Genomic DNA, 17,447 nt, shown 5'->3' with positions numbered 1-17,447 from the left:
ATCGGTTTGCGGAAACGAAAGTGTTTTAAACGTTTCGGGTCGCGGAAATTGCTGGAAATCGCATACCAGCGCACACGATTTGCGTGCGAATAAGCACGCTTCCGAAAATGTTTCTATCGGGAACAATTTTAACGACCGTATCGAGACCACAGAAACGATAAGCGTCCCCATATCTCGATACCATTTTACGGAACAATTGATATCGAGATTGAAATTGCGCGTTGCTTAATCCTTTCACAGCTTGATTCGTTTACGCAACCCGTACACATTTTTTTCTCTGTTTTTCAACAACTTCTTTTTCTTATTTTTTTGCTTTTCTTTTTTTTATACTATTCGATCGATCGTCTATTTTTTACGATTATTATTTCATATCGCGTGCAAACCATTGTGAAAAGTAATTAAATGACAAATTACAAAGTTTGCATGAAATGTATACATTAAATGCCACGGATATGAGTTAATTAACGACCTTGAGGATTTTAATCTTAAATTGACTCGCGCACAATATCGTGACCTGCAGCTGTTCTTGTAAGTTTTAACTAGTTGTGATTAAATGCGCGTGCAAGAATCGTTGCAAAATCCGCATTCGTCCCAATAAGTCGTGCATTTCGCTTCGATTATGTCACAGTTTTCTTTTTTACGGCGCAACGTGAGACGAAATGAGAAAGAAGCGTACCGTGTCTTTTCTCAAATTCTGATTTTATCGAAGAAACAAAAAATAATATAGAGATTCTATATTTTTTGGATATTTTTTTATATAAATATTTTTGACCATAAGACGTAACGGGCAAGATTTTTGTCTTTTTTATATAATATATATCCATATCCTTGTCATGGTGTGTGTTCTTAGATGTAGCGTTTTAATCTTTTAACAAAAACGCGTTCTTTGTACACGCATGTCTGCTGCTCTTTATCATGTAAGAGTATGTGAAACTTATTTTGGTAACACATTGGTAACACAGGTTATTGGACAAATGTACGAGTGGATATCGATCGTAGTTCTGCCGATTAAATATGTATTAGTAAGCATTGTTTGTTAACAGACTTTATAATCGAGCTCGCAGTTTTGTCTTTGCGAAAATATTAGGGGGTATCGCTTTCTGCGAACACTAATATATTATATAGATATCTGCTCGCTGATCATGAGACACACACACATTAAAGATATAGGGACTTGTAATCAATTAATCATGTGGCTATCTTATAATTAAGAGATCTATAAAGTATAAAAAAATAAAATATTTATACACATATTTTTTTGAGAAAGAACTAGCACAGGTTATTAATTTTTATCGAGAGGAATATTTTTATTTCCGTGAATCTTAATACAAAAATGAGAGTTGTGCTAAAGTATTCACTATAAAAACAAATGTAGAAATAATTCATTTCCGTGTTTTATCCTTACATAATTGTTTATTTTATTCCGATTACAAATCACTGTGTGTAAAATACTATATGCAAAATTAAAATTAATTTAATTAAAAAATATGTATTTAAGACAAACAAGCACACCAATACCGTGCCATATTTCATGTCAATACGAATGAATTTTTGCAGTAAAAAATTAAATATTATAAAGAAAACATTAAGTCAAAAAAGAATATATATATAGTTAAAATAGATAATATATATCTTATAATATATCTTAAACTTCGACAAAATTATGGTAAATATCATTAATAATATCCATTATTATTCAAGAACACTTGACACATTTATCATTCAAAATATAATTTTACGACTTAGAAAATCATGAAAAAATTCTAAAGGCAAAGTAAATGCGCCGTTTATTCAATATCCTTTCTCAACCGTCTGAATTGCACCATATTCGCCTATCAAGATTGCATTATTGATCTCTGTGATTTTTAAGTCTGTTATTTTCTGATTAATCATGGAAAATTGTCAGCACTTTTGTTTATAAAAATATCGCACTAGCGATAGCTTTTGTACAAGCCTTTGAAAATTTACAAATTTTGACGCTAATTATTGATTTTAATGTGATGTGGATTTTGTATTTGATAATTAATTGTGAAGAAATTTAAAGCTGTATGTATGTGAGAGAATAAGCGGTAATTACATATTTATTAAACAAAACATTTATTAAATCAATGAAAAAATCGTAAAAATATTTGTAAATAAAAGTAATATCTTCACAGATAGAATTTTTTAGCGACATATTTCAGTCAATGTACAGAGGTCAGAATTGCATCATTCACGAAACAGAGAGCTATATAATTTTTTCGAGTTTTCTCTTTGGATTGTTATGCGCACACTTGGATTATCGCCATTATTTGGTTTGTGTGTGTGAGAAATCTATTTTAAAGTGATCTTCACATTAAATACAATACGAATACTTTTATTATCTTTTACACCGTATATTATATATACATATATATATATATATACAATCGTATATATAAAATGTTTGTCGAATGTTAGTTAATCTGTTGAATCCTTACACGGATAAGATCGGATCTCTTGAATGCCTTCTGGAACTTTGAACTAGATTAGGAACTTAGAGCGTAATAGATAGCCTATAGAGAGCGATAGAAACTTTCGATATATCTTGGCATGCTTCAGCTCGTATTATTAGATAAGTAATGAGCGCCTTTACGTAAGACTTTCCTGCATGACCGCTTGGAATTAACTCATCAATATATGTTGCATTGTTTGCATGATTGTTTAGTGAAAATTCAATGTTATCACTGAGATGATATAACGGGGTGTTGTTTATATATATTTATAATATATTTTTGAAATTTATAATTTTGTAAATAAATGAATGATGTAAATTTAAATATTTCTATATTTGAAGTAAGATTTATCTCTTGTTAGTAAACAATATCCCGTTATGCATCATGTTGTAGATGTGTACATAGACATATTTTACTAACACATATTCGTCAATTAATAATGCTAAACGAAGTTTATAAAGTATGAGAACTCCAAATTAGGTAAAATAAAATATTAAATAATGGTCGTCATTTTTATAATAGATATCTTAGTATCTTTAATGTTTTATATTTTATATAGTATAAATTATGAATAATAAATAAGCACTTTAGTCTAATTATTTTTATTTGCCTCATTTTTTATGTATTACGCATTTTATCTCATGTGGAATCAAATATAATCTAATATAATCTGATGGAAATACTTTATATGCCACGTTTGCATTTAATATATATTTTCCTGCAAAGAATGAAACTTGTATTCGTATAAAGATATTCATATATAAGTGAAATTTGTATATAATTTTTTATACAAAATATTTTCCTTATTTTCTTTAACTTTAAAGATGGTTTCATATGAGAAACAAAAGTTCTTATCTTTACGAATCCAAGTTTTGCATTGTTTGCCTAACGCGTACGATACTGAGTTGAGTTTCTCAAGTAGTTCTATTCCTTATCTTCTATTTTTTAACAATAATTTGTATTATAAAATTTATACTCTTAGTATTATTTGTAGATTATATATTATGATTGATTATTATTATTATTATGACTGTACATTATGATTGATATTTTATTTCGCTGTAAAATTTTCATATTACACACAGAATGCCATTCAGATTACTGCACATTATTATATCTACTTATACACAACTCATTATCAATGATGTTTTATCTTTGCAATATTTCTATTTGCTTATCATAGTCAATAGCTGTTTTTTGTATATATCGTCACATTCAAAATGTATCATACAAAAATGTATCAAGCAAAATGTACGCAGACTCTTTGTTAGCTTGATATACAATTAATATACTTGATCAAATATTATGCATGACTTCATCGTAGGTTATGCTTCACGAAACTGAAGCTGTTACTACTGGCCATCGAGATAAAGGGCGAAGGAGGCTGCGACAGTAAAATCTCGATTAATCCACGTGGTGCCAAGATCGCTGCAAATACTCAGGGATTCTTCATTGCTCAATCTGCTGACGAAGTAAAACGGTAAGAATATATTTTGAAACATTATTAAAACAAAAATGATCATAATAAATTGGCTCAAAGTAATAACAATTACTAAATAATGAAAATGGCAAATAAAAGCCAAGGCATAATTAGAACACAAGAAAAAAATTGTTTATTTCTTGTGCTCTAATTACTGTGCCTTGGTTTTTATTTATCATTTTTATCATTTAGTAATTGTTATTATTAAATTAAGAGTTTATTTAGTTAACATTTAGTTTTATTACTTGTCGATGTAAAGCAGCATGCAACGCAAATCAAACATATTCGAGTAATGAAGATATTTTCTATGATAATATGCAACAATAATTTATATATAATATATGTAATATAATTTAAGTAATTTTGTAACTTTCTATAATATAATGCAACGAGTAATATCTTTGTCGTGTGCTTTTTAATTATTTATATTAAATTTCATGAAATTAATCTGTTATTTTCTCTTTCGTAAATATTATATATTTCAATTTTATTTTCTATTGACTAATATAATAAATAAAAATTTAAGTGATATCTTTCTTTCTAATTCGTATGACTAGTGGTTCTCGTTTTGTTTATTTTCAGGGCGTGGTTCTATTGCAAAGCATGCCACGATGATATTAAAGACGAGACTCTGATCAAGAAGTGCAAGTGCAAAAATTGTAAGTCTTTCTAGCCCAGTGATCCTTTACAACAATCTTTTACGAATCTTGCCAAATTTTCTGCCTAATAACATTCGATCTTCTCTCTCGCCGGTTGTTATATACATATGTTTATATCTGACATATAATTGTACACAGATGTACATAGAACGCGCTCGATCTATCTATAGCATTGCGAGTCTCACACGCGGTTTATCTCTACCCATTCTTTCTGTCGATCGATATCGATGGACTGTTGCATTGCCATCGATGTGACTCGCAAAATTAATAAACGTCTCGACATGTAAAATAACGTATAAATGCGAACGGATCACGTAGGAAAAGCTCTCTTTATCTCTTCTTCCCCCTCCCTCACATTCCGGTTTCTGCCGGTTTACCCCCTTTACCACTTTTACTCCGTTTGAGAGCGCGATAACAGTAATAAATGCGACTATTAACGAAGTGACACGGTTGTGACCATCCTATTGTGATATATGATCTAGTGGGGCAGCAGCAGCGCTCCTGGGGCCGGGACTTAGGTAACGTCTCTCACATTCGTTCGTTATAAGTCTGGTACTTTACTATCATCTGTAACTATCTCTTAACACTTATTTTTATCTCTTATCTATTTTATATATGATCTTGGCTCTTGATCCAACCCCTTCACGCGCCAAACATCAACTAATGGCTCGCTGCTCATAATCATTTGATTGTACCGTCTGCCTCTGTATTAAAATTCTGTTTTTCGCACCTTGCGATATTATTACTTCCTTCTGTTATATATATATAACTTATTCCCTTTCTTGATTTCTCTCTTTCTTTCTCTCTCTCTCTCTCTCTCTCTCTTTCTCTTTATCTATCTCTCTCAGTGTCTTATCGATACACATATGCCTCCCATATTAATCAATCTCTTGCAAACCAAGGTGATAATTATGAGGATGATTATCATGTGATAATAATCAATATGACAATTGCATCTTTAATCATTATTGCAAGATACAATTTCCAAGATGGTGTGACAATCGAGTACTTCTTCGTTTTTCATGTCATTTATTCCTTAAAAAAAATTTATCGAGATCTTGTTCTTCAGCAACTGATATTCTTGCTCATACCAGTGCATGCAATGATAAAATGGAAAATTTACCGCGTATCTATCATTCGAGAAGGTCAAGTCGCCCCGTGTTACACAACACGTTGAATGTGATCAACTTACTTCGCATCGAGGAAATGCGTTCGCGTTTCAATCGTGCGATAAATGACGTGAAAAATGAAGTACCGACTCAACACGTAATTCCCGATAGTCCAGTCAGTTGGCGCATGTCCACCTGACCGAGAACGAAAATTAGCCTGCACTAACTAGTGTATACTCTCCCCCCTCGCTCGCCTTGCATGCATGACTAGCTCTCGGATTTGGACCCGTTAACGCCATAATGATAATGACAGCTTCTTTCTCAGTCACTGTCTGTCTTCATCCTCTTTCTATCTCGCTGTCTCCGTTTTCTCTGAAACTACCCCCTTCGATCGTGTGCCAGCTTTCTCTTTGTCTGTTCACTCTTCCTTTCTCTATCTTTCTCTCTTTCTCAACGTGCTAGCTGTGTTATCGAGGAGATTCCTCGCCGATCGATCGGCCCGATCGGCCGCGATCGAGTCGCGTATCTTCGCCGCATTCACGTGCGCTCTCACGTTCGCCGGACGTCTCTCGTTCTCGAATCGCCGTGAAATTGGGCCGTCCGGTGATGCGCAGACGACAGGAGCGTTTCCCATTTGTCCCACGAACGACGAAACCTCGTCGTATCGTTCAGGCACATCGAGTAGAGTTCCCCGGGTCGTCTCATCGACAATTCCGTCCATGTCACATGCGACATACCGCATCGGGTCCGTACACTCGTACACAACCACATACACACAACTACATGTATCCACATAAGTCTCCCATGAGTATAGAGCGATTTACCGCTCAATCACGATCAGTCTTGTCCATTCAGGAACGGTAATACCCTAAACCCTGGGCAATCAACGTTGTTCCCGGTACCCGTATCTCACTCGAGTGACCTGCAATCGGTCAATCGGTTACGACGTTAATCCATTCGTTTTAGGTTTTACAAAAATCAGGTGGTGTGACGAGGAAAAACTTGTCAAAGGTAATTCGTTCCGATGAGTGAGCTTATTTTTTGTTTTTTTTTCAGATACCTTTTGGATGTATCTATTTATAGTTATACATACATATTGTGATTAATGCCGTGCTCAAATTCGTACGTGGACGCGATATCATTAATTTTCTATCATATCATTGTTATTTTATTGTAACATCAGCTGTGGAGTAATTGTATACTTATTGAAAGAAAATTGAATATAAATTTTACTTATGAAATTTTACTTACTGAATTTTCAATAATATTGTCAAGTATTTTATGGCGATTAGTGATATATCTGATATTTTGTTCTGTATAAAAATACATGCAATTCATTCTATTCGCGTACGTGCACATACGAATTTCGCAAAATTTTCTGTTATTATTAAAAGAATGCTTCGTGAATACCAGCTGTTCACGTTTGCCCCCCATGTACGATGTGTGTTCATTTTACTCATAAACCCGTGTCCGGGTCGATGGCTGGATTTTTACAGATGTGGGGATGATGATGATGCAGACCGGCATGGTGAAGGGAAACACTGCCTACAGCAGTTACCTCGACGGTATGCCTGTTTCCGGCTTCCTGTTCCATCCTGTTCCCATACATGCATATGCACTTGTCGCAGCTTTTGCGAGAATTTTGTCAGTATAAATGAATGCATACGTGAATCGATTCTTTAAATTAATAATATCGAATTCTTGAAAAATAATCTAAAAATTTTTAATTGTTAATATACATCTGATTTATTCCGTTCGTTATTCTGACAAAATACGTTCTGCCAGACTCGATATTCTTTCTACTCGTGTACTCAAAATACTATCAATAATTTGCATAAATATTACTTAATATTTTATCTACGATAATGAAAAGTTTCCGCGTTCGGCAGAACCAGGTGGGCCTAACATGTAACATGTATGAGGTAAGATGGTGTAAGTGATACAAACATGTAAGAGCCAGACCGACGAGGACTACTCGTCTTTACTTATCACATGCACTTACTCCACAATACCCGTATGCGATACTCTTTCACTTGAATCCGTTCAATTCGTACTGTTTATCGTTGAGCTTTTGCTAGAGCTGAAATGGCATTGAACGAGTTATCGCCCTCTAATAGCAGCATACAGTTACGTTATGTAGCACTAACATTGTTGGCCGCTTCTTCCTCTTCTTCGACACATGGGCCGAGGCCGAGTAACAAGCACGCCGGTTGGACGAAAAAATGGACGGCAAATTGATTAATTCATTGTTGTAATGTTTAGCTTCGTACATCACATAATACAATGGTCGCTTCCGCGCAGAAACGCATTCTTGCACGTTATCCCGAATCGTATACTTTGTGTCCTCACTAACGTTAAATGGCCTGCCACCTAACACCAATCGACGGGTTTGCTCATATCGTATTTCAGGCTTGCTAATTATCGTTCTTAATTGTTGTTTCAGTGTGCTTACATGGACTTTTATTAATAATTTATACATCACACCAGTTTCAAATTATCACGCATGTTATTTATATATCGTGCACGAAAGTTCCCTTCTTTCTTTCGCCACAACGTGTTTGCATCGAAATAATGATTGTGACAATTTGAAACTGGAATGCATCTCTATATAAGGTTACCTAATATTATATATTTCATATACGCGTGCTATTTTTTTTCATATTTATAGCGTATATTGAACGCAATGAATATTATTATTTTAGGTCACCTTATATAATTAATACTAAAAGTATGCATTGTGTTTTTGCACAGATTGAGCGTTTTTCGTGAAAGTTGTCGTTCTAAAAATTATTGTAAAATTATGAATTTGAACTTTTACGAGCATATATTAATACCAACATATAAATATCAGCAAATGTATTAATAATCTTTTTAATATATGTATGTACATTGACTTTCTCGAGAAACGTTTCTTTTTATTGTACTATTTGCGTAATAAATTACATAATTAATTGTTGTGAATCAAGCTATTGCAGTAAAACTTTTAAGTTAATTAATTTTTCCATTAATTTTTATCTAATTTAATACGCTAATTGCAATTGATTACAAAAGTAGATTATGGTTACAGAGGTCCATCCCTTGTGAGAATCTTGTGCCAATGTTCGAATATGCGTTTATGAATATTTTTACAATTAGAAGGATTTAGAACCATTTCACATATAATTTATACCAAATTTTTGACAGCACATTGGATATTACTTAAGAAGTTCGGAGTATTATTACATACATGTTGTTGTTATACATTCCTTTTTCTTATTTTTAATCTTAAAATATTTTAATAGCCAGGAAAGAATCTATGGCAGTGCGTTATCAAATACAATATTGATCGTGTACACGTGAATTCCGTTTCTGTAATATAGTTTCAATGTCGCTAAGTGCGCGCCGGGTGATTAATTGGATTCAGCACGCAACCAGAAAAAGTACCAAGACGTAAGCTTACCATGAGCTTATACAGCTTACAGGGACGATGATAATCGATGCCCAGGGTTTATCGAACACGTTGGCTAAAAATATCTCATTTCCACCTCACATATCCGAGCATATTTGACACCACTCACCAACATTACAACAATAACGCCGACACTCTGCAAACCGATATTGACTTTTGAGAAAGCGATATTTTTTCGATATGAAATATCCCCGAATACGAAGCTCAACCTGCACAGCGCAGATATATAATCTCTATATGTTACGACCCTTACAGTAGGCCGAAGTAAATTATGTAATAGTTGTAACACCAGTGTTAATAATAAATCTCTCCATCGAAGGTCACGTTGCAGTAAACCACAACGATATTTTACGCAAAAACGAAAATGTATTCGTAATTTATCAAATCGGTGACGCGGCCGTGATATCCTCTCTCTCTCTTTCTCTTGCTAGATTTTTTTCAGATTTTATTTCTAACGATTTTTATATAAACTTAATATTGCATACGTATGATTTATAAGCCAATTTATTAAATATAATTATTGAGACAGATATTGGCTATATATATAGAAAGTTAATGTCAATTAAGAGAGTGTGAATCGTAGAGTAGAGAAAATATAAAAATTTTTCATAACCCGATCCTGATAGAGATAAGTCGCACTAGTACTAAACGTGACATATCGATCGGAACCACGGATTTAGATACCCCATATCCGTTGAAACCCCCGCATCTAGGTTGACATTGTTTTGGTGTGACAACTAACAGCTCTGGTTCTCCTCCCTTCGGGCAGTGGCCACATTCCGGAAAGGCGTGCGAGCTGTTCAGATGGTTGGAAGAGCAAGTACGTATCGTGTGTAGACTGTGTACCAAATGTCATTTTTCTATCTTAATCCCGATACGAAGATTTATACGAAATAAAATTCATCGAACACGGGGTGTGATTGCAAAAGAAAGGAAAAGATAGATTATAATATTTTAATAGTGTGGCATGACCTTTACTCGAAGAAATTTCAATTTTTTTATTAACAAAATTATTATAATTTTTATTAATAGATAAAAATAAAAAAAGTTTTTTATTTTCTTTATTTTCGTAAACGATATGCAATGTGTAAGCATCGATTAGTATAGAAATGAAAAATTGCTAATAAATCTATAATACGAATTAATTATTTCGAACTAATGATGAAAATAATGATGACGTATTATTATATTAACTGTACCGAATGTTAATATATCATTGGATTATTATTTTTTATATCAAGTTCGACTCAAAGGTCATGTTTATAGTAGTTTCGTATAATAATATTTTTTTAATTTGACGAATATAAAATTTAAAAAGCAAAATTTTCTAATTTGAAACGTGAAACGAAGCTATACTATATCTTAAAATAATTTCATGAAATCTTGACGATTATATAAAAAAGTCCAATATATATATATATTCATAACTTAATTAAATAATTAAATAAGTTAATAATTGTATTGATATTTTATCAACTTAATCATAAATTTTTATTATTCATCTTTTTCGAATAATTAATAAATTTTTTTCTCATCAAAACCTATTTTGCCGATAAATTCTTTGCAGTTGTAAATGATATATTATCGGACAAAAAATTATTATTTACATGTTCACATCGAGACTAGCACAACGTGCGAAACACATCACAGAGATTTTTATGATTTTAATGCAAGATATATACATTTATTCTATTCTTACTTGTATTAAGTTTTAATCACAAAATTAATGTCGTTGTGCTAATCTGTTGAAATTCGTTCAAATTAATAAGTGGCTCCAGCGTAGAACATCGTTAGTGTTTGAGTCCCTATTGGTGTGATGTTCTTAATTATTTTGCAACCGAGATTACACTACTATCAGTGTCGTTTTGAATGTAGTTTTCCTGAAAGTTTGTCAATGTTACTCAATGGTAATTGTTGTGAGTGAATTATGAAATTAATTCAATTGAGAACCGGCGTGATGTGACTGCCTTGAGTTGTAAATTATCTCCAATTAATCTTGCATCGGTGTTCGATATCTAATGACTCGACGTATCATTTTAGAGATACTTTAGTACTAGCCCTTTATTGAATGGATTTTTACTCGTTCTGTAATAGAAATACTCGCGTTGAATACCGAAAAATTCGTAAACGTCGTTGTATATGTTTCTGTATTTCTCGGATATTCTCGACGTTATAGAACAAATGACGTCTCGTAACAATCATGAATGTTAATCATGCTGGGTATGGAGTGCCTATGTGTTACGAAAATCTACGCAGAACACCCTTCGAACACGTGGACGTCATTCCTTTTGCGTTATTAGTCAATCCAGACCAACGTCATACTCTTGGATTGACGGCAATAACGCACTGTCACGTGCATATCGACGGGTGTTCTACGCCATAAAAAAATTGTTGGCCATCGGAGCAGTCTCGTGGACGATTCGGTTCGCCACCAGCGCGAAGATCAATGAAACGTTGGTGACAGCCCGTTACTCCGATTGCCATACTATTGTTTCTTTTTTTTCCGACTCCCTTTTGGAAGCAAATCGGTTTTTGCTGGCACCACACAGTCTTCACGATGTTAGAGTAGACGAGTACACGTGAGCGATGCGCGCGTAAAAGAACACAAATATCAACTAATTTACGCAAATTCATAAGCTACTTGCATCGCTCATTCGAGTCACGCATACACCTCCATCCCGCGTACTCATGCATACACGACGGGACACGCACATGAGCGGTCGCATTAAACGTCTCTAAGTACACATGTACACGCATATATGTTACGCGGATTCGCATACGGGAAACAAGCACGCGGGCTCATCACAGAACACGAGATCCGCAAGCAAAGCTCTTTAACTAACTCTCTATATGTGTCTATCTGTCCGAACTATCTTCTCCTCGTCTTCTCCACTACCGCATAGGTGAAGATCTCTTGTACACAAGTAAGTCTAGCCAAAACGCGGGTGTATATTTTAATATATTTATGCATTTCCTCTTCTGTATATACATATATATATTATTTACGTACATCGGCCGCGGTCGCGTTTAATGAAAAATTGCAATTTAGATCAAGGCGCACGCACGCGTTGCAACGCGTTTGTAGAAGCGTAGACTAACAAACGCGGATTCTCATCAGTTTACAGAGCAACGCTATATTACAGGTTCATTGCTACTGCCGATGAAGCATACTACCTTTTGCACGTTTACTCGAACATCCCGCTTGATCTATCCTTCATTTTCCAACTCGTTTGATCTTACTATCAAATGGATCGAATAGATTTGATAGTATGAAATGTAACCCATATCCCTAAATGTAAAGCATTACACAGAGAATTACATAGGGAAAACTTTAAAAATACGATGTAATAAAAAAATTAAATGGAAATAATTTTGCTATTAAAAAGATATTAATATCAAATAAGGAAAGAATTCTACACAGAAAAAAAGGACATTCTTGTTTTGAAAATATATTTAGTTTTAATATGGAAATCTTGAAATGAGATTATATTGCGTTAATTAAAGAAAAATATAATTGCTTGAATAATTACTTACTTGAATGAAGCCATTTTATATAGTTCAATCAAGAAAAATATATTCTTATGATTTAAGATTTAATTTTCTTGAATGGAAAAGAAACAATGTTAGATAGAAAATAACATTTTTAAATCAAAGATTATAATTTTCTTAAAGTAGAATTAAATAATTATATATTCTTGAGATGACAATTACAATATTAAAATAAGACTATAATATTGTTGAAATTTAAAATTATTAAATTCTTCTAAGAAGATTATAAATTGTTGCGTATATCCGAAACAATGAACGCGTTAGTTTAAGTATATAAGTTTTGATTTGACACTTATTTTTTTTCTGTGTAGTATCAGTTTAATCTGTTACAGTAAAATTTCACAACAATTCTTGCAATGGTCTTAAAAATTTCGTAATTTGATTTTTTGTGGTACTCTCCGTATTAAAAAATTTGAAAATTTCTATTATTATGCAACGTATATCATTTTGTAACTAGATTTGTCGATTGAACTCTCTTCTTGTTGGTATCCATTAACATTATCTATTCAAGAAAGCTAAGAATTCTTGGTGTGATCGAGCGTTTTATCGTGAACATAGAATACTTTGCGCATTTCCTGTTCGAGAATGTTTTCTTGAAAAGAGCGTGTCAAAGGGGATTTAACTTTTCGAGCGGGTGTCTCGCGACGTCCATAGCTTCTAGTTAGCTTAGTATTATTTTACTCAACGGGCCTCGAGTAAGTGCGCGCAAAGTGGAGTTTCACACATGCAATATATATATATTTCCACTCGCACACCGTCTCGATAATGTCAGTTGCAAATAGACACAGGCCGCAATCGACGCGTCTCGTCTCGTCGGCGAGCTAACGTCAAAATTCATTTTCCCGCCACCTCCCCCAAAAGAACAAATTTTCCTTGCGCTTAGTAAAAGTTCTATAATCTTTCATGCACTCTTCCAATTCCTCTCAAGCTTTTGCAAAATCTTTGTCGTCTTGCACGTGAACTCTCTTTCCTGGAGGATGCAAAGCGTGCATTGACAATGCCGAGTAAATATTCTCTGTAAGGTCATATTGCATGTTTAGGACACTATACGATACTGTAACGTTAAGTGGAGACGACAGATTGTTCTTTGTTTTGTATATTGATAAGTATATTAAAATTTGTTTGCCAACAGCAAAGAAACTGATATCGTCGTCGTGTCTTCTTCACTTGCGTAACCTTCAGCATGAATTAGAAATTATTTAAGCATACTGCACGTTTATAATCGTAAATCGATTTTAATATTATGTCGTATAACGTTCTCACAATATGGACGAAGTTTAGTTTGAAAATATTAAAACTCTTATAAAATCTCTTTTCTGACCTCATTTGTCAACTCGTCCACGTTGTCACGAACTGTATATCTTAATTGTTAGAATTTAAAAAGTACGCACATTTGTCTCTCTACAATTTTAATGTTTATAGATAATATTTTATTAGCGATATTGAAAGACCGTTTCAGCTTAATATCGTAAATATGCATACATTTAATTATTATATATTTAATATATATATATTGATTTAATGTATATTAAATTATACTGTGTATAAACTGTCAATTTAATCAGTGGCTTAAATTATAATAGATAATTATTATATTACAGAGATATAAATATATAATAATATTTCTACATTTTGTTATTATTTTAGATTTTAGCGCAAGGTAAGAAAAATTATTTTTTCGCAATTTTTTCTTAGTAAGTACCATGAAAAATTGTAACGATTTCCAAATTGTCGTGACGCTGAAACGGAACTTTGCTTCTAGAAGTTAAATCGCAGATTTAGTACCGTCCAACGATAGAGTAGCAATTAGGCTTTAGGTAATTAGTTAGGGTAGCTAACATGTGTAGTGGTTTGTTACAGACGACCACCATCCTCCCCCCACATTCACTCCGCCAGAACTGCCCAAGATGGTTCACGTAAGAGGTACAGTTACACCTCAATCAAAAACCATGCTACAGTCTCGCAAGCTGCCCTTTCTAATTTTGCAATCGGCAATACGACACGAATACATTAACGAAAAGTTGCTTGATATATAGTAATCGAAAAACATTAAAGGCAAACGTAAAAAAGAATTATCACTCTCATCGGAAGTTTGATATGCTTTGTTAAACACGCTTGAGCGATTAGTTATTAACACGTTTTGTTCGATTAAGAAATAATAATTACAATTTTTTTATTTTACTGCTGGAAACATTGGAGAAAGTAGGAAGAAGTTAATAAATAAAAAAAGTTATAATTTTTTTTGTTCTTACCATACGTAATACACAAGCATATAGTTATATATGCTTGCGTATTATTCTCGTGTGTACTACTTTCTCTATTATTGTGACAAGTGCATGCAGCTGACTAATAGATCCGATAATACCGTTCATATTTTACATTATTTTATTTCTGTATGAATATAGTATACATTTAAATTTACACTAATTTCTTTTGTGATATATTCTAATGACTACTGATTTGGAAATCGTATTTATTACGTAAACGTGTTCTATTTGAGATAAAATAACATTTTCTGTTTTATATTAAATTTATTAAAAATTCATTAGATTTTGCACAAAATATACTTTTAGTATAGTTGCAATAGTATTTGATAGTGTTTTATAGAATTAATTTTTAATATAATTTATTCGTGTTTTATTTTATGATAATTAATCTATAAAGTATTTAATATATATTTTGCAACATAGATTTTATAGAACAAAAAATGTAATTATTTACAGAGGTTGGCTTGTTAAATAATTTCAACAATCCTTTTAATGTGTATAAAATTATATATTATATGACGGATCGCGCACGCGGATGTATCATTTTTAAAAGCTGATGCAATTTGCACGAGAAAGCTCACAATTTATAAGAATATGTTTTGTTGATAATCTACCTCTTTCATAAAGTGATAAATATTTTCAAAAATTGCAATGAGAATATTAAATATAAAATAATAATTATATCAAAATTATTGGAAATAAATTAAAATTGCATATAATTACATTTAGTAATTAAAATGCTCAGAACATTTATTGGTGCTCGTCTGCGTAAGTAGAAAATCTCGTTTAATTGCACAAACGTTTCTCACACTTTTATGTGAATTTATTAAATGTAAATCTGTGTGCACATATGATAAAATATAGATTGTCTATAATCTCTTTTTATCATGATAAATTGTTCTTGAATTAATATATTTAATGTATTAATAAAGCAGATGCAATTAGATACAATTTTCAAATCAAAGTATTGATGAAACTTGTCTGAGAAACGTTATTTTAGTATTTTTTGCTAAAATAATTTTGTCTCGTAACTTTTGTGTATATGGTAAATAGAATTTTTTTTATTTTTTATACTTAGAGATGCTTGTTCTATGATTGAATCGTTGATTTGTGAAACGCGTTTTTCATGATATCTCGTTGTTTATAATTTTTAAAGATAAACTCATAGTTGTATAGTAGATTAATAATTCTTCTAATATAAAAGTTTTAATTTTTTTTTATAACATTTAGCGCATATATATATATATATATATATATATATATATATATATATGTATAATGCACTTTATAATTTTATCTTATTAATTACAGAAAATAATTATTCAATAAAGAATCGTGATACACACACACTATATTGTTCTGTAAATTTTCATAGTGTTAAATAGCTTACGATTACTTTTGAAGCAAATATTGTTTAATTGCATAGTTTTCATGACCTTATGTTTTTTCTTATATTTGACACATTATACTTTCAAAAAAATTATTTACTATATTTGGGGCGACATACTTAACATCAATATTTTATGATGATACAATAAGAGAATTTTTAAAAATAATTTTTGCATAGAAAGTAATTCGTATATTACACGATAAAATTTTAATAAAAATAGAATTAGTTAACTTTTAAAAATAAAAAAAGAGGGTTTTGTCTTTAACTCATAAATTTATGATATTTATTTTATTAGTAAAAAAAAGAAGTATATATAATATAAAATAAAGATCAGAATAATTCATATAAATTCTTTGTATTTAAAAGATTTCTATTTTGATTGACGCCATTATTAATCTTTTGACATATGCAAAACACAAGTGTAGGGTGAAGTATGCGCGTCTGTAAGCATGGGGCTGTAGGCTCATCATCACGAAAATATACGCTGTAATGGGGGGAGTTAGATCACGATCAGTGTGACACTCTATCGTCTTAATCATTGTTGCTTTGCCCACTATTAATAGCAAATAGGATGCTCAGATTTAGAACTAACACTGTCTTATCCATTTTAGGTGAGATCAGCCGCGAACGAGACGACCCAAATGGTAAGTTTCAATTGCAAGTCACATATATAATTTTAATCTAATTAATTAAGAATTATTATTAATTACTTGTTTAACGAGAAATGTGTGATTATGAAAATTTTGATAGTTTATTTCTCTTTATCTCGGTTCTCTATTATCGACATTATCACAGCGATAACAAATTAATCCCGATGTATTGCAGCCATGAGAAATCATCGGAATTCCGTTGGGATGACTATGATGAATTCGACAAAGCAGGTCAACAAGGTGAAACCGAATGTGAATCGAGCGACGAATGACAGTCTGTCCAGTCCGAATCAGCCGTATAATCAGAGGTACCTAATTATTCTGCGCGTTGTAACTTTATCGTCACTCAACGTATACGCATCCAAACATTATTCACTTACATCATCATCATATATATATAAAACACATCTCTAATCATAAT

General features: G+C 32.2%; 1 protein-coding gene across 50 annotated transcripts in view; it reads left to right on the top strand.

Moving 5' to 3' along the window:
- Positions 1-17,447, top strand: part of Slo (calcium-activated potassium channel slo) — a 103,026-nt gene that overhangs the window by 73,094 nt on the left and 12,485 nt on the right. For 19 of the 50 annotated variants that reach the window (XM_083091457.1, XM_083091459.1, XM_083091499.1 and 16 more), the window contains 8 exons: positions 3,799-3,954; positions 4,537-4,613; positions 7,219-7,287; positions 9,940-9,990; positions 12,074-12,094; positions 14,580-14,642; positions 16,988-17,020; positions 17,202-17,334. In XM_083091457.1, the coding sequence (XP_082947583.1) occupies positions 3,799-3,954; positions 4,537-4,613; positions 7,219-7,287; positions 9,940-9,990; positions 12,074-12,094; positions 14,580-14,642; positions 16,988-17,020; positions 17,202-17,334 (603 nt within the window). Of the gene's footprint in view, positions 1-3,798; positions 3,955-4,536; positions 4,614-5,095; positions 5,132-7,218; positions 7,288-9,939; positions 9,991-12,073; positions 12,095-14,579; positions 14,643-16,987; positions 17,021-17,201; positions 17,335-17,447 lie in introns of all 50 variants that reach the window. The other 31 variants (XM_083091479.1, XM_083091493.1, XM_083091478.1 and 28 more) reach the window with 11 other exon arrangements.

Source organism: Camponotus vicinus, unplaced genomic scaffold (genome assembly GCF_025532165.1).
Source record: "Camponotus vicinus isolate PSW18456_S1 unplaced genomic scaffold, iyCamVici1.0 SCAF_2, whole genome shotgun sequence".
NCBI classification, from domain to species: Eukaryota; Metazoa; Arthropoda; class Insecta; order Hymenoptera; family Formicidae; genus Camponotus; species Camponotus vicinus.
This window is presented reverse-complemented; position numbering and strand designations above follow the sequence as displayed.